The sequence below is a fragment of the Sinocyclocheilus rhinocerous genome, unplaced genomic scaffold, assembly GCF_001515625.1.
Source record: "Sinocyclocheilus rhinocerous isolate Xijiao unplaced genomic scaffold, SAMN03320098_v1.1 scaffold155, whole genome shotgun sequence".
Classification (NCBI taxonomy): Eukaryota; Metazoa; Chordata; class Actinopteri; order Cypriniformes; family Cyprinidae; genus Sinocyclocheilus; species Sinocyclocheilus rhinocerous.
Genome location: NW_015661891.1, coordinates 196,791 through 215,272, shown reverse-complemented (window position 1 = coordinate 215,272; position 18,482 = coordinate 196,791). Strand labels below are relative to the sequence as shown.

At 35.2% G+C, this 18,482-nt stretch overlaps 1 protein-coding gene across 1 annotated transcript in view; it reads left to right on the top strand.

The window, feature by feature from the left end:
* LOC107726820 (kinesin-like protein KIF21A) overlaps positions 1-18,482 on the top strand; it is a 49,577-nt gene that overhangs the window by 16,717 nt on the left and 14,378 nt on the right. The window contains 21 exon segments of the mRNA XM_074560130.1: positions 1,609-1,831; positions 5,511-5,693; positions 6,063-6,157; positions 6,956-7,139; positions 7,458-7,625; positions 8,982-9,097; positions 9,200-9,395; positions 9,651-9,840; positions 10,781-10,844; positions 10,934-11,134; positions 11,964-12,011; positions 13,320-13,395; positions 13,512-13,614; positions 13,727-13,915; positions 14,490-14,689; positions 14,774-14,881; positions 14,974-15,042; positions 16,573-16,718; positions 16,797-16,941; positions 17,071-17,265; positions 17,580-17,681. Of these exon segments, the coding sequence (XP_074416231.1) occupies positions 1,609-1,831; positions 5,511-5,693; positions 6,063-6,157; positions 6,956-7,139; positions 7,458-7,625; positions 8,982-9,097; positions 9,200-9,395; positions 9,651-9,840; positions 10,781-10,844; positions 10,934-11,134; positions 11,964-12,011; positions 13,320-13,395; positions 13,512-13,614; positions 13,727-13,915; positions 14,490-14,689; positions 14,774-14,881; positions 14,974-15,042; positions 16,573-16,718; positions 16,797-16,941; positions 17,071-17,265; positions 17,580-17,681 (3,001 nt within the window).

Genomic DNA, 18,482 nt, shown 5'->3' with positions numbered 1-18,482 from the left:
CAAGCCACAACACAACAAAATTAGCACAACACAATTGGAACAAGCCACAACACAACGGACACCAGTCGCAACACAACGGAAACAAGCCACAACACTACGAAATTAGCACAACACAAAGGAAACAAGTCGCAACACAACGGAAACAAGCTACAACACAACAAAATTAGCACAAAACAATGGGAACAAGCCACAACACAACAGAAACAAGTCGCAACACAATGAAATTAGCACAGCACAATGGGAACAAGTCGCAACACAACAGAAACAAGTCGCAACACAACGGAAACAAGCCACAACACAACGAAATTAGCACAACACAAAGGAAACAAGTCACAACACAACGGAAACCAGTCGCAACCAACCAAAAACAAGCCACAACACAACGAAATTAGCACAACACAAAGGAAACAAGTCACAACACAACGGAAACCAGTCGCAACACAACGGAAACAAGCCACAACACAACGAAATTAGTCCTATGCATTGTGTTGTGCACTACTGGACCACCATTTGCCTTCAGTTTTTTACAGGGAAAAAAAAAACAGATAAATATTTTCAATTATAATTAATACTAAAAACTAATAACATAATTTCAAAATATTGTTGTTTTCATATTTAAGTCATATTTCTTCCACAAAAAATTTATAATTTAGTTTTACATGACATTTATTTTTACCCTCTCACTGACCACTTGCATTGCATTAATTATTGTATTCAGACACATTGCAAGTTCTGCATGGGACTTGCATAACTATAATCATTTACTTTCACATACTTGGTAATGTTAATGTGTGTTGGGTTTACATCTACAATATATGAATGAGCTCACAGTTTTGATATCATAACCATCAAATTACTACTGTACATTTTTGTAATTCATTTTCAATAAATCATCTGGGTGGACCAAGAGGATGCTTTGTGCTCTTAATATTATATACATTAGTACATAAATTCAAAATTCAAGTTTTTTCTGTGATACGTCTCCTTCAAAAAGTCATTAGAATAAGGGCTAAAAAGTAAAAGGCAGAGCAGCAGGTTGTGTTGGAGGAAAGGTTTAAATAATGAAAACAGAAAACGTGAGTAAATGAATCCCAGGGTGTGACTGTTTACCTATCGTGTTGCCAGAGCTTCCTCTCTCGCTCTCCACTAACAGAGAACGTCTGTGTTCATGAACGAACTCAGGATTGGAGTGTTTTGGCACTTTCCACGAATACAGTATTCTTGGAAGACCTTTTTAAATCATTAGAGGCTTTTTAAAAAAAATAGATTTGTTAGATAAACCATTATGTAACATAACTAACCTAGTATATCTTATAAACATCAAAACAATGTATAGACTGTTAAAATAGGAATTTTGGCCTGTACCACCTCAAAGATCTTGACTTTCTTGACTGTTTCCATGAAATAAAAACATATCAAATCAATATAAATAAATATCAAATCAGTAGATTATTAAAATATAGAATATACCAACTTTTTAACTGTCATACAACAATTCGCCATTGTTCATTCAAAAATATGTTTTTTAATCTAACACTGTTTTAAGATAAAAAACATTTATTCAGATAAATAATTTTCCTCTTTAACATAAACACTCTATTTTTCCAGGATTCGTCCACAGTTGTCAAAGGAAAAGATAGAGGGATGTCACATCTGCACGTTCGTGACCCCTGGGGAGCCCCAGGTTGTTCTGGGAAAGGACAAGCCCTTCACGTTTGACTATGTTTTTGACATGGACTCGCAGCAGGACAGTATCTACAGCAACTGCACTGAGAAACTCATCGAAGGCTGTTTTGAAGGATATAATGCCACTATCTTCGCCTATGGACAGGTGAGACTGTAAAATGCCAAGAAACCCAGTGATGAAGTGAAGTAATCAGTCAACATCAGCAATCAGTCAAGAAGTCAGTCAACACTGAAAATGTTTATGTTTTCAGCCCAGAACTTTCTGATCCAGACGTTTTCCATTTCAGCCAAGAATTTCATTAGTATTATTGGAATTATTATTGAGTTAAATGTTCTGAACACAACTTTTAGCACACTCTCATGGCAGTTCAAAACAATATATTTTGTTTTGGCTAATTTGTATGAATCTTATTCGTAAGTTTTCATACAGTCTGTTTATGCGACACTGATGGTTTAGGGATGTATGTTTAGGGTGGACCTTCATGCTTTTTTTCCCCATATGAATAGCATTGTACCAATTCATATGAAATCATCACCTCATAAAATAGTTACGTTTTAGTGAATTGTCTTGTTTGAACTCTTTAATAGAGCCAGTTCAAAAACCAATTCACAGCTTGCTACATGTTCTTGATTTGTAAGGAAATTAGGGCTGTCAATAGATTAAAAAATTTTAATCTAATAATCATTATTATTAATAGCTATTAATCACACCCTTTTTCTGTAATTAATAGCGATTAATCACACACTTCATGAAATTAAGCATAGACCATGTATCTTGTTTCAAATGTTTATTTTGTCATCATTTGCTATATTCAGCAAAGTAAACCAAAAGATTGAAGGGTGATACTCAAAAATCTGTATTTTCTGGAAGCTTTTTTCAAGATAAATGTAGATGTCTTTCCAAAAAAGGACACTTAGAAACTCCAAAAGGACACCAAAGAACCAAATGATATAACAAGGAGCCCATATAAGCACATATGAAAGAAAATAATTCTGAATTTTATCGTATGTGTACAGTGCAACAGCAAAGAGCTTTTTACATTTTAGAGAAGCCAAGTTGCGATACCGAACAGGCTTACTGTACGGTATGACTTCGGTATGCCACCGCAATCGTCTTTACCTTGATTGCAGTCTTCATCCATCAAAACATTACTAGCGAGAAAACGTAGTTTGCGTCTCATCTGGCCATACAGCGGTGGGATGTGTTAACAATCCGTTCAGTCTGTACTTCACACAGCACGTGTGACGTGTGAGGGGGCTCGCGCTCTTCAGAGACAATCACAGAATATGACAGAGCTCGTGTTTTAAAGCGAAACACACTGCAATGAATAATTCACTGAAAACACAACGTGAGTTGTCTGTTCTCTCTGCAATCTCTGATGTAATCAGCCTGGTTTCCTTTATATTAGCGCTGTTTTGGATGGATTGTTTGAATGCATTCGCTTACTGGATCATTGGACTGAAAACTTTCCCAGAGTTTAGCAGCTTAAAATGATCTGATCGCAAGCAGAGAAGCAAAATTGGGTTAAAGGGTTAGAATAGAAATTTTGCTTCAGTAATTTTGCGTTAATTGCGTTAAATTATTTTTACTCGTTAAGGATTGTAAAATTAATCGCATGCTTTAACGTGTTAACGTTGACAGCCCTAAAGGAAATATTTAATTAAATTCTGCAATCTTTTGTTAGTTGTTTTAGTCATCTTAAACTTACCTGTTCAAGTCTAATACTGCAGTGATTAAGTATTTTTTGTAGGTCAACCAAGTTAGCATCACTCTGGTTCTTTCAACCAAAGCCCAACAGAATTTTTCAATTGGCTTTAGGCTTACTGGAGAAAATAAGGTCTGTGACCAACAAAAGTTTATGATTGTATGCAAAAATTAACTCAAATTTGATGAATCCTAAAGCCTAAATATAATCACCAGACCTAAATCTAAATGAAGGCTATAAACAACTACACCACGGTTGCAAAACTTCAACGCCACCACCTTTCACCAGTTTCCAACAACTTAAATCTAGTAAGTAGATGAACTTTCCTGTTTGGCGGGATGATGTCTAATGTTCCTAACAACACATTTAGTCGCATTTAGCCACTTGTTAGCTACCACCAGATCCTTTTTTCAAGTAAAAACCTTTAAAAAAATAACAAGGGATTATTGATGTATTTTATGTTTTAGAATAAAACATGAAAATATCTCGAGCTTGTGTTAACCACAGATTTTATGTCAGATATTTAACCAAATATTCATTCAATAATCCATTGACTTTGTTTCTGGGTTTTGGTCTGCAAATTTACCTCACAATTTACCATTGTTTTTTGAGCCACATTATCACTGGAAAGATCAATTAAGCTATTTAATAGTTATTAATTTAAAAACATGCAGCCTCAAATAGCTTTCAGTGTAGTACTTATTTTTTGTTTGTAGATTGTTTCAGGGAAAATGTCGGAAACAAACTTGTTGGAAGCATAATAGTGTTGATGCTGAAGTCATGCAATTGTGGTGTAGTTCATTTATAGCCTACGTTTAGCTTTTTACTTCTGCCGACTTATTTAGGCTGCAAAATTCCTAAAAGTTGTGTTTCTAACTACATTTTTAATGGTATAACAAGTAATTTTTTTTTTACAAACACAAAGCAGTGACAGTATAAGCAATTGTGGAGCATGCTACACATCAAGCAAAGCAAACAAACAATGAAACTTTTGTCAGAACCTGAACGATGGACATGTTCAGACAAGAATGCTGCATTTTTTTTAGTAATCTAACACTAATAGATTACTAAAAAGGTCTGATCTCCTCAGTCCTAATGCGTTGTTTTTTCCCCCAACAGAGGTAGTGTATTACGTCTTAAGTTCTTTCTTTGAATAATGATTAAAAAAAACTCTCCCTCATGAGAGTCCCTCCTCTTCTTCAGCCTTTTCTGGCTTTGTTAATTCTCTCCCTGTTGTTCAGGGGTCTTGTCTTCCTGTCAGCGTCTCTTTCAGTGGATGATGTGCGCTCAGGCCCCGTGTGTCATTCCTCTGTGTGTCTATGGTGACAGAGACCCCAAACTTCTTTTGTCTGGACTGTCACCCCCCCACCCCCCTCTGTTGCCTCGGCTAAAAGAAAATGTCTCTGCTTCACATTTACCACACATACCAACAGCACAGGCAGGTTTTTCACAAGACTATGTTTTTTTTTTTTACCAAGACCATGGGTTTTTTTTTTACCCTAAATGAGTTTTGACTCATTACTAATATTTAAATTTGTTTGATGATCTGAAACATTAAAGTGTGACAAACATGCAAAAAAATAAGAAATCAGGAAGGGGGCCAACACTTTTTCACACCACTGTATGTATATATATATGTATATGTGGTTAAAAAACAAGCATTGCCTCATTCACTTTGATTGTAACTGCATTACTGTAAATGTTTTCATCTTGCTTTCATGTTTGTGCAAACTAAAGGGGCAAGTTGAAATGATTTTTGTGGTATATATATATTTTGCTATTTTCATGTTGAGAAAAAAATATATGAGCTTGACATTATTGTGTTTAAACCTTCCAGAACATTTTCCTCATTGACTTTCAACAGCATTATACAGCATATAACAACATTACTGTAAATGTTTTTCTTGTTTGTTTGTTCAAACTGAGGGACAAATTGAATTTATTTTCCACGGTAATTGAAAGCATGTTGCAGGTGGTGTCCATAGACTTTGTATTGGAAATTATCTGAAATATTCCTTTAATGTACAATGAGGAACTTTGAAACACATCAAAAGTTAACCAAGAATATCCTCTGTTTGAGTGGACTTGTTTACCTCACATCCTCCTGAATCTTTCCAGACCGGTTCGGGAAAGACCTACAGCATGGGCACGGGCTTTGACGTGAACATCAATGAAGAGGAGCTGGGAATTATTCCACGGGCCATCAGCCACCTCTTCAGAGGCATCGAGGAGCGTAGACAGGCCGCCACAGAACAAGGGCGACCCGTACCTGAGTTTAAGATCAATGCCCAGTTCTTAGAGGTAAATAACAACCTTAACTGTCAGTTTCACTTCGTCAGTTTGGCTTTATCTGAGCTCAAGAAACTACCATTAGCCAACTTTCAACTGACAGGTGTGTTATTTCCTGGCTTTTATGGAAGTGAAGGTGTTGAGTTATCTCTCCATATCAGCACTGAGGTTTAAATTTATCCTCTGATAAGTGTAACAGAGCTGCTGTCATGCAAAGGGTGGTGTTGACAGCATGCCACAAATGTAACACGCCTGTCGTAATTTTGGCAGAGATTGGCAGACGTTGGAGATGTTAGCATACATGTCTGAGCTTGGCTAATTAATTACTTAACCACTCCTGTATATTTTCAGCCGACTAAGGTGCGGTGTTTTGTTTCATAGTTGTACAATGAGGAGGTGCTTGACCTGTTTGATTCCACTCGAGATATGGAGGCCCGCAAGCAGAAATCCAACATTAAGATCCATGAAGATGCCAGGTATTGGCAAGTACCAAAAATAAAAGTATCGTATCGGGCGAGTACTGGAAAAAGTGGTATCGGTGCATCCCTACATTTAAGAAAATATGTATATTTATATTTATTAAATCTTATATAAATATGAAAATATGTATACATGTAAATATTTCTTAAATATATACATGTATTTGTGTGTATTTATATATACATATAAATATACACAGTACACACACATATATTATGTAACCACAAACTTATTTTGGATGCGATTAATCGCGATTAATCGGTTTGACAGCACTAAAAATAATATCTTTGATTTAGATTTTTTTTCTAGAAAAAAGTGCAGTGATTTAAAAATAATTGTATTTATCTATAAATGTAAATAATTTTTTTCTTTTTCTTTTTTTTTTCAGTTGTTTTAAATAAAAATTGTTTATTATATTTATTTTAAAATTTTTGTCAGTTTTTAATACAAATCAATTAGTCAGTTATATTGTTTTCATTTTCCAGATCTATTACAAAAATAAATAGTTAAATTATATATATAAAAAACATCTGTTGTTTATAAGTTAATTTTTCACAAAAATACACCTTTTTAAATACATTTTATTATTTATACTGTATTTTTTGTTTTTGTTTTCTTTATAAAAATCAAGCATCTATAGTCTTTATGATAAAATGTCTTTATAATTTTTATTTTTTAAGATTGATGTTTTTTTTCCATATAAAAGCTGATCAGTTATTGTAAAGTTTAAATTACCTGTCCATCCATCATCATCGGTCCATGTATTCCGTCATTGTCAGTCCTGTTCAGGAGAGCTGAATTATCTCATTGCCGATTACCCAGAATTCTCCTCTCTGTCTCCTTCAGATGATGCAGTGTCTCAGGTTGGGCGCTCTGTCCCGCACCACCGCCAGCACTCAGATGAATGTCCAGAGCTCACGCTCTCATGCCATCTTCACCATCCACCTGTGCCAAGTTCGCGTCTGTGCCTCAGACAATGTAGGTGGCGCCGCCTAGATATCAAATCTCCTACAGCTGGAAAACATTCACTCAGATCACACTGTCACACAGCTGTGAAAGAGTGTCTGTTATACTGTTTGGTCGTCAAACCAGAATTGAGTCGCCTTGAAAGTGTCTCCAACGAATATTAGACACATGTTGAAATTTAAAAAAATATTTTTAGATTTGATTGATAACAACCTTCAGTAAAATTGTAGTTTAAGATAAGTGTGTTAGCTTTGTATTATTGGGGTATTTAGGTAGAATGAGTTATAATATATAACTCTCTTCAGTTTTTAATTTGATGTTTTCTTACAGGACACGGAGACCGATAACAGACTGGTGAATGGCTCCTCAGAAATGAACGAGTTTGAGACGCTAACAGCTAAGTTTCACTTTGTGGATTTAGCCGGCTCTGAGCGACTGAAGAGAACAGGGGCCACAGGGGACCGAGCCAAAGAGGGCATTTCTATCAACTGTGGACTGGTAAGAAAAGAAGTGGAAAATGGGCAATTCATAAACACTAAAATACTCACAGTTTCTCAAGTATAGCTACAAGACATAAACAATATGTGTGTTAGCATGATTTCAGTATGATAAAATTGCTTAGTAACCTTTTCTGTCCGAAGTTATGTCCAGTTTTACTACAAACATAAAATTTACTACAACATAAAATGAAATAATAGTTAAATAATGAATTATCAATTATATTAGAAACTGTTTTAAATATATATATATATATATATATTAGTGCTGTCAAACGATTAATCGCGATTAATCACATCCAAAATAAGTTTTTGTTTACAAAATATGTGTGTATGTACTGTGTATATTTATTATGTATATATAAATACACATAAATGCATGTATATATTTAAGAAAAATATGTTATGTTTATATATTAAATATATTTATATGTAATATAAATATATGTAAATGTTTTCAAAATATATATTGTATGCAGAAATGAACGAGTTTGAGACGCTAACAGCTAAGTTTCACTTTGTGGATTTAGCCGGCTCTGAGCGACTGAAGAGAACAGGGGCCACAGGGGACCGAGCCAAAGAGGGCATTTCTATCAACTGTGGACTGGTAAGAAAAGAAGTGGAAAATGGGCAATTCATAAACACTAAAATACTCACAGTTTCTCAAGTATAGCTACAAGACATAAACAATATGTGTGTTAGCATGATTTCAGTATGATAAAATTGCTTAGTAACCTTTTCTGTCCGAAGTTATGTCCAGTTTTACTACAAACATAAAATTTACTACAACATAAAATGAAATAATAGTTAAATAATGAATTATCAATTATATTAGAAACTGTTTTAAATATATATATATATATATATATATTAGTGCTGTCAAACGATTAATCGCGATTAATCACATCCAAAATAAGTTTTTGTTTACAAAATATGTGTGTATGTACTGTGTATATTTATTATGTATATATAAATACACATAAATGCATGTATATATTTAAGAAAAATATGTTATGTTTATATATTAAATATATTTATATGTAATATAAATATATGTAAATGTTTTCAAAATATATATTGTATGTGTTTGTATTTGTATATACATAATAAATATATACAATACACATATATTATTATGTAAACAAAAACTTTTATTTTGGATGCGATTAATTGCGATTATCGTTTGACAGCACTAATATATATATACATATATATATTAGCATTTTTACTGGAGTAAACAAGGACATAATATCCATTTTTGCGTGAACGATTCTTTTAATGTGAGACATTCACTGTATATTTGGTCTGTATTACCTTTGATAACTAATAATTGTGTCTTTGTTTTGTGGTGGTAAAGTTAGCTCTTGGCAATGTGATCAGCGCTCTGGGTGACAGGAGCAAACGCTCCACACATGTGCCTTACCGTGACTCCAAGCTCACTCGCCTGCTTCAAGATTCCTTAGGAGGAAACAGGTGAGCATCTGTACATTATTTCAATTTTTAGACATTGTATTAGGAGATATTGCAGGTATTTGTGCAGTTTTTTAAACATTGCCTCTCTTTTGTGACCTACAGCCAGACAGTGATGATCGCCTGCATCAGTCCATCAGATAGAGACTTCATGGAGACCCTTAACACGCTAAAATATGCAAACCGTGCTCGCAACATCAAGAACAAAGTGATGGTGAACCAGGACCGGGCCAGTCAACAGATCAGTGCTCTGAGAACAGAGATCGCTCGACTGCAAATGGAGCTCATGGAGTACAAAACGGTTTGTGCAGCGTCTCTATTTGTTTCAAGTTTGTGTCAGAATTCGATTTTCACTATGATGTCTCTAACATGTTTGTGAACAAGATTTTGTTTATATAATATAATAAAGGAACTTTTCTTAATTTTAGTTTTCCTAATTTAAATGAGTAAATTATTATTTTTTACATTATTTTAATTTTAGTTAAATTGCTTATAACAAATAATAGAATAGAATAGAATAGAATACATTATTACACATGTTTATTTTTTTAAACAGGGCAAGCGTATGGTTGGCGAGGACGGTCTGGAAAGCATCAATGATATGGTGCATGAGAATTCCATGCTGCAGACAGAAAACAATAACCTGCGTGTACGAGTGAAGGCAATGCAGGAAACCATTGATGCCCAGAGAGCCAGACTCACCCAGCTACTCAGCGACCAGGCCAACCAGACCCTCGCCAGAGCAGGTACAAACAATGACATATAAAGAAAATATCAAATAGTTTAGATATTAAGTAATAATAATGCTTTTACATAGCAAGAGAAGTTAAAATGAAACAATAGTGATATATTTTTAAATTAAGGGATTATTAATTTAATAATAAGGGATAATTACACTGGATGCGAGCGGTGCGGCGCGACAAAATACTATAGAACTCATTATAATCTTCTTGCCTTCTTGCCTTAAGCCTTCTTTTGTTCCGCAGACGTTTTCCTCTTTTGTTTTTTATCCACCATCTCTATCTTTCTGTCGCTCGGCTCGGCTAATGTCCGTCCTGTGCACTGAACTCTCTCTCCTCCACATCATGAGTAGACACGCCCCTTACTGCTGATTGGCTACAAGTTTGTTTTGCTATTCGGCCCGAATCAGTTTTCTAAAGCGTTTTTGAAAAATCACTTACCCCACCTTTAATTGTTGAATGAATGAATGAATGAATGAATGAATGAAAAATTTAAAATATATATACAGTATATGTACATGTATATAGATGTATGTAGATATTATGTACATTTTATTTGTGGGAAATATAAGTGTATAAATAACTGTAATTCGGCAGATAGTCCTAGACTGCAACCCTGTTGTTTTGTTTTGTTTTTTGTTTGTTTGTTTTGTTAAAATACATTATTATATTTATTCTGTATGTTTAATGTTTACAACCAGAAAATATTTAAAAAGGGCAAAGCGGACCCTGTTGTCTATTCTGGGTGTGTTTTGTTTTCAGACACATTTTGGAAATGGTTGCAAAATGTTTTAGTAATAGGGTTGAATACTAAGAAAAAAAAATTGTTACTTATCTAGATGGATTAAGATCTCCTAGACACAAGAGGGATCATTTCCTTCGTCTCTAAAATACATTATTGTGCTGTTTTTACATACCCAGTAAAATGTTCTTTGACTTTTTGCAGGTGAAGGGAATGAAGAGATCGGAAACATGATCCAGAATTACATCAAAGAGATTGAGGAGCTCAGGTAATGTACGCAAGCACAGTGCACCCATATGTCAGAAGTTCTTAAAACCTCTCTATATGTGTAATGTTTGTGTATTTTGTGGTCTTCAGGGCAAAGCTACTAGAGAGTGAGGCTGTAAATGAAACCCTGCGGAAGAACCTGTCCCGTGCCTCCACCCGCTCTTCATTTTACGGTCCAACCTCTGTTACCCCCAGCCTCCTTGCACCCGAAAAAGATGCCACAGACATCATTGGAATTGCAAAGAAAGACCTGGAGAAACTGAAGAAAAAGGAAAAGAAGAAAAAGAAGAGGTAAGCTACTGATATTGATGCTTATAACCATGCAGCTGAGGAACAAGAAACTCTGATTTCCTTTTTATCCCTGGATAAAGGAGGGCGTGTCAGGGATTGTTCTGGTCTGCTGTATGCCTCAAATATGTGGTATACACTTTCTATGCTTCCTCACATGCATCCTCATTGTGATGAGTTGCTTCCAAGAGGAAACATTTGAAAAATGTTGTAAAACAAATTAATTTATGCGTGACTATCCATCTTTGTCAAAAGTTCTTCTTCCCTGACTTTTTCACCCACATTATGCATTTGTCAGGATGGTTATATCAGTTACCGTGAGCTAAAATAAGAGAAATCTTACATTTATGTAAGTTTTTTTAAACCTAAATTCCACATGCAACATGGTAAAGGTAGCTGACCAATGGCAACTGATTATTGCAACTTAAATAGTCATAATTTAGTATTAGTTAGTCATAAATTAATGTAATTTAGCCATAAATGATAATTTTTCATCCTTTTTTAATCCTTATTTTACAAAATGATATAAAACTGTTGAATATAAGTAAATGTTTTAATTTAAGTTTAATACAAAAATCCATTGGTTGTTTGAGAGTGTAGAGATTTTATTTTGTCATTTGCAATGATTCATGATGATGGGAGTACTAGTCACTACTAAGTTTTGTTTACATCAGATTATTTTATTCACTACCGAAAAATACAAAAAAAAATTTTAAAAAGGGAAAATTTGGACGTATTCCTGTTCCTCACGTGTTCTTCTCTGCCGTCATCTCTGGCACCGTGGTTCCTCTTACTCTCACTCATCTCCACCAAACCCTCCTCACTCTTGAAGACTCCAGCAGATGGATGAAGGTGCTCATGAAGATCTTGAGAACGTCAGGTTGGAGAATGTCATTGAATGTAGTTGTTCCACTAACCGCAGTCAACGCGCAATGGAAAATTTGGGTTACACTTTATTTCGATAGTCCACTTTAGACATTCTACGAACTATAAGTAACTTTGTAACTACATGTCAACTAATTCTCATTAATTTGCAACTACATGTCTACTAACTCTCAGAGTAGACTCTTAGGGTAGGTTTTACATGTCAACTACATGTCAACTAATTCTCAGAGTAGACTGTTAGGGTAGGTTTAGGGTTAGTAGAATAAGTTGACAAAGAAAGTGTTAGAAGATATTAAGCAGACAGTCTACTAATACTCTACTAACTGCTAGTTGACATGTAGTTGCAAAGTTACTTGCTGTTAATAGAATGTCTAAAGTGGACTATCGAAATAAAGTGTTACCAAAATTTGACCCATTGTACTGCCCTCTTCTTTTCTCTAATGTAACACTTTAAACATCAACGGTTCAAGAGTTTAGTGTATATGAACCTGTTTCAAACCTAGTCAAACTCTACATAGTCAGCAACACCAAATAGTGCTCTTCAGGCTAAGCATCACATGGTAAAGTTTGACATTAGCATGTTGCTAAGCTAACACTCAGTTACTAAAAACATAATAGATAACACATAGTCTACAATTATTGGGTCAAATAGTCCATTTGCAGCTATTTTTATTGAATCTTAGTGATATCTATGTATTAGTTACCGTTATAGCTAAGTTATCATTAGCATGTCACTACGCTAATGTTTTGATGCTTTACTAAGCATAAAAATACATAGCATACACAAATAGATGTCTTGTGTGAAAAATATCAATGAACTTGTTACTGTGTGGGATATTGGATATTGGGTCAAAAGAATGTGTCTTAGGAAGTAGCATAATTATGTCAGGAGGAGCATATCTTTGTTACCTTAAAATGTTGTCTAGGTACAGTAGGTAGCTCACTAGAGTTTGGAACAAAGCTTTAGAGTCTTTTATCAAAATCCCTTTTCATTTAGTCGGGTTTTATTCTGGTAGCCCTTTAAGATGTGTAATCAACTCACGTTCATGTTGATCTCAATAAATGATGCTTTAGAGTTTTCTTTAGAGTTTAACAGTGTAATCGGCTCAACTAACTCACTAACACTGAATGATTTAATCATTTATTAATAGATCTTGGAATCAAGTAATTTGTGAAATCAAAACATTTTTGGACACCTCTTCAACAATTTCAAGGGGTGTTTATGTAAATGCTGGTACTAAGGGGTTTGTTTTTATTGAGTTTAAGGTAATAGGTTTAATGATATTGTATTGACGTCATGCAGTGTCATAAAGGAGGAGGGGCCAGATAATGAGCAGGATAAAGAGGCCTCTGAGAGAGCCAATGAGGAGCCAGAAGTGGTAAGTTTAACTCTCTCCTGTGTGTACATGTAAAGATATGCTGCTCTCGATTAATTACTGTCTCTGCGATTCTGTGAGGCCAAAATTAGCTTCTAATAATGCCAATACTCTTGCAGGATGGGAGTGATCATGATGAAGGTGAGGAAGCCGAGGGTGATGAAGAGGAGGATGAGCTGGAGGTGGACAGCTCTGATGAGTCTGACTCAGAGGAGGAAAAAGGTACAATGCCTGCATTTATTCTGTGATGTTTCAGATCTTTTTTATTTCTATCTATCTATCTATCATCTGTTGAGGTTAAAAACCTTAATTCTGTGCATTTGTGTGTTGACAGAGGACTTCCAGGCAGATCTGGCCAACATCACGTGTGAGATCGCCATCAAACAGCGGCTGATCGATGAACTGGAGAACAGTCAGAGACGTCTGCACACACTCAAACAACAGTATGAGCAGAAACTCATGATGCTGCAGAGCAAAATCAGAGACACACAGCTGGAGAGAGACCGTGTACTGCAAAACATGGGTACGATACACACACAGTATAACTCAGTGGTCTATATGATCTATAAACAAACTATGCAAGTAATGAGTATTTCAAAAAGATGATCACATTTGGAATGAAATCATGCACCTGCAGCATTCAAATCTCAGTAAATCTCGAGCGCCCTCTTCTGGCTTGATTTGGAAACAGCTAAATGAAAATGCAAATGCATAATAAACAAGTTATAGGCCTTTTACACACCGCACTATAAAACAAAGCAAAGTGTACTGTAAGTTGCACAGCTTAACTGTCACAATACTTTACTACTTAAAAGTTGGTAACACTTTAGTATAGGGATCAGTTCTCACTATTAACTAGTTGCTTATTAGCATGCCTATTATTTACCTATTGGCTGTTTATTAGTACTTATAAAGCACATATTCTGCATAACCATATTCTACATCCCTAATCCTACCCAATAGCTTAACAAAGCTTAACAACTACTAATAAGCAGCTAATTAGAAAGTCATAGTTAATGGGTTGTTAATGGCGAGAATTTGACCTTAAAATAAAGTGCGACCTAAAAGTCCAAATTTCTATTCACATTTCTGTGCAGGCTCAGTGGAGTCATGTACAGAGGAGAAAGCAAAGAAGATAAAGTCCGAATACGAGAAGAAGTTGAACTCCATGAACAAGGAGTTGCAGAAACTGCAGTCGGCACGGAAGGAACACGCACGCCTTCTGAAGAACCAGTCACAGTACGAGAAACAGCTGAAGAAGCTACAGCAGGAAGTTACTGAGATGAAGAAAACCAAGGTAGGCTTGTTTGTGTGTGGGGCCATTTACACTTACAGTAGCAACGGTGTCTAATCATTGTCATGGTGACTTTGTTTCGCTCAGGTGGGTTTGATGAAACAGATGAAGGAACATCAGGAGAGGACCCGAGCCACAGAGACCCGCCGCAACCGAGAGATCGCCACACTCAAGAAAGACCATCGCAAACAAGAGGTGGCGCACTGTACCCTGAGAATTATGGGATATTCTCAGATACAATTCCTGCTCATTCTCTTATTGTCTTTTCTCCATCTTGTCTCGTTTAGCACCAGCTAAGGCAGCTTGAGGCTCAAAAGAGACAGCAGGAGCTCGTTCTCCGCAGGAGGGCAGAGGAGGTAACAGAATAAGGATTAGTTGGGAATTATGATTTTTTTTTTTTTACAAAAATGCTGTAAATGCTGTACAAAAATAGCTGTAGCTATTTGAAAGGATTTAGAGATGATTAAAAATTGTTAAAAAATAAGAATAAAATAAAAAAGAATATATACACTACCAGAATTTTCTTTTTTTGGGTGAACTGTTCCTTTAATTGCTCAGTCATGCCCCTAATGAATTTTTTTTTATTGGAATGAAATGTAACTAGAGATAATATTAAGAGATACGTAGAGAGAAATAAAACTTCATTAAGCTTTATTGACAAAGGAGGCACTTTCCACAAATACACTACCGGTCAAAAGTTTTTGAACAGTAAGATTTTTTTTTTTTAAAGAATTCTCTTCTGCTCACCAAGCCTGCATTGATTTGATCCAAAATACAGCAAAAGCAATAATATTGTGAAATATTGTTACTGTTTAAAATAACTGCTTTCTATTTGAATATATTTTAAAATGTAATTTATTCCTTTGATCAAAGCTAAATTTTCAGCATCATTACTCCAGTCTTCAGTGTCACATGATCCTTCAGAAATCATTGTAATATGCTGATTTGCTGTTCAAGAATTTTTTTTTTATTATTATCAATATTTAAAACAGTTAAGTACATTTTTTTCAGGATTCATTGATGAATATAAAGATATAAAGATCAGCATTTACCTGAAATAAAAAGCTTTTGAAACATACACTATACCATTCAAAAGCTTGGAGTCATATTATATATATATATATATATGTATATATATACACACACTTGGAGTATATAAAAGAAATGATAGAAATGAATACTTTTATTTAGCAAGGATGCTTTAAATTGATCAAAAGTGATGATAAAGACATTTATAATGTTACAAAAAAATTCTATTTCAGATTCTTCTGAATCTTCTGAACTTTCTATTCATCAAAGAAACCTGAAAAAATTCTACTCCGCTGTTTTCAACATAATAATAATAATAAAAAATGTTTTTTGAGCAGCAAATCAGAATATTAGAATGATTTCTGAAGGATCATGTGACTGGAGTAATGATGCTAAAAATTCAGCTTTGAAATCAGCGGAATAAATGACATTTGAAAATATATTCATATAGAAAAGAGTTATTTTAAATAGTAAAAATATTTCACATTTTTACTGTTTTTGCTGTACTTTGGATCAAATAAATGCAGGTTTGGTGAGCAGAAGAGACTTCTTTAAAAAAAACAAACATTAAAAATCTTACTGTTCAAAAACTTTTGGAAATGAAAAAAAGAAGAGATAGTGAAAAGAAAAGAAAAAAAAATCTCAAAGGTTTTGGTGGAATGGACTTTCAGTGGTGGGAATCTTTCAGGTTTTGTTAAAAATAGCTTAATTTGTGTTTCGATGAATGAAAGAGCAACATGAGGGTAAATGAATGATGACATTATCTTAATTTCTGGGTGAACCATGCCTTTAATCACTCACACTGTAACACGTGTAGAACGATACTAAGATTTTTATTTCCTGCTTCTTTGAATCAGATAACTGCCCTGAGGCGCCAAGTGCGACCAGCATCAGGCAAGGTTAACCGTAAGGTCAGTTTACCAGAGCCTTTGCAGGAGTCTTCACCCCGTACGGCTGCTATCAGACCACAAACTGCTGGGGCCACAGCTCCTAATGGGACAAGGTAATGTGCGTTTCATTTCAGAAGGGTTGGCTCATGGGTATCTGAGTGACTGATGCGGTCATGATACTTGTATTTCAGAAAGTACCAGATGAGAACAGGAGGAGTGTACTCTACCAGGACGGCGCGGGCCAAATGGCAGTCGCTAGAGCGGCGCATTAGTGACATCATCATGCAGAGGATGACCATCTCCAATATGGAGACTGACATGAACCGCTTGCTTAAGGTGACCAAGAACAGCCTTTTCATTTTCATCAAACAGGACAACATGTTAACTCATGGTCTCATGCTGCTTTTTTATTTTGAGCGAATTCAAGATTGAGTTAATTGAATTCTTTTAATTCTGCGTGCACAGCAACGTGAGGAGTTGACAAAGCGCAGAGAGAAAGTGATGAGGAAGAGGGACAAGATCGCCAGCGAAGACACGGATGCCGACAGGACTGTTCTCTCTCTCAACGAAGAGATGGAGTCGCTGACCGCTAACATCGACTACATCAACGACAGCATTGCAGACTGCCAGGCCAACATCATGCAGATGGAAGAGGCCAAGGTGCTTGTGGGAAATTGTGTTTTGCACAGTATTATACTCTAAGGCTGATGATACACTAGGCAACTTTTTTCGAGCAATGTTGCTTGGGCACTTTCCCATTGAGAATGGGTAACAAATTTCTATCTGGATATTTTAGATCAGTCGTGGGCCCTGTGTCTCACCTAGTTGCCCATTGATGGCAACATTGCTCAAAAAGTTGCCCAGTGTATCCTCATAATACATACCGAAGCAGTCCCTGTTTAAGATGAAAAAAAAATGCATTGTGGAACAGAAATGTTTGATTCAATGGTTTAAAACCTTTTTTTCCGCTGTAGGAGGAGGGAGATACAGTGGACGTCTCTGCTGTGATCAGCTCATGCACTCTATCAGAGGCCCGTGTCCTTCTCGACCACTTTCTCTCAATGGCAATTAATAAGGTACTGGAGCTCAGTAGATTTTGGTTTTTGAAAATAGAGATGCTATTATACTTAGATTGGTCGATATTTGCGTTTTCACATATTAGCTCGACATTGGGCTCATTGGGCCAACTTTCAGGTGTTTGAGGTTTTTTTTACTGAAAACTTATTTTTATGACATTCTACTGGAAAATATAATATAATATAAGCAATGGAATATAATTTAAATCAAGTCAAGCTTTATTGTCATTCTGCTACATGTGTGGACATATTGTGGAACGAAATGTCGTGTCTCACAGGACCACGGTGCTACATACTAATTAAACTTAAATATAAACATACAACAATAGACGTATAAGGCAAACAATTATAAACATATACAACAGTTAACCTATACATATACTATAAATAGTTGACTATACATACACATAATCTGAGAGAGACTGTACAAGAACTTTACATAAATACTGGACATGTGTACTTTTGTACATGTGCAAAAGAGATATTTTAGGAGAAGCAGCGCAGAGTGCATATATAATATAATATAATATGTGACCCTGGACCACAAAACCAGTCTTAAGTCGCTGGGGTATATTTGTAGCAATAGCCAAAAATACATTGTATGGGCCAAATTTATTGATTTTTCTTTTATGCCAAAAATCATTAGGACATTAAGTAAAGATCATGTTATCCTACTGTAAATATATCAAAACTTAATTTTTGATTAGTAATATGCATTGCCTAGACCTTCATTTGGACAACTTTAAAGGTGATTTTCTCAATATTTAGATTTTTTTTGCACCCTCAGATTCCAGATTTTCA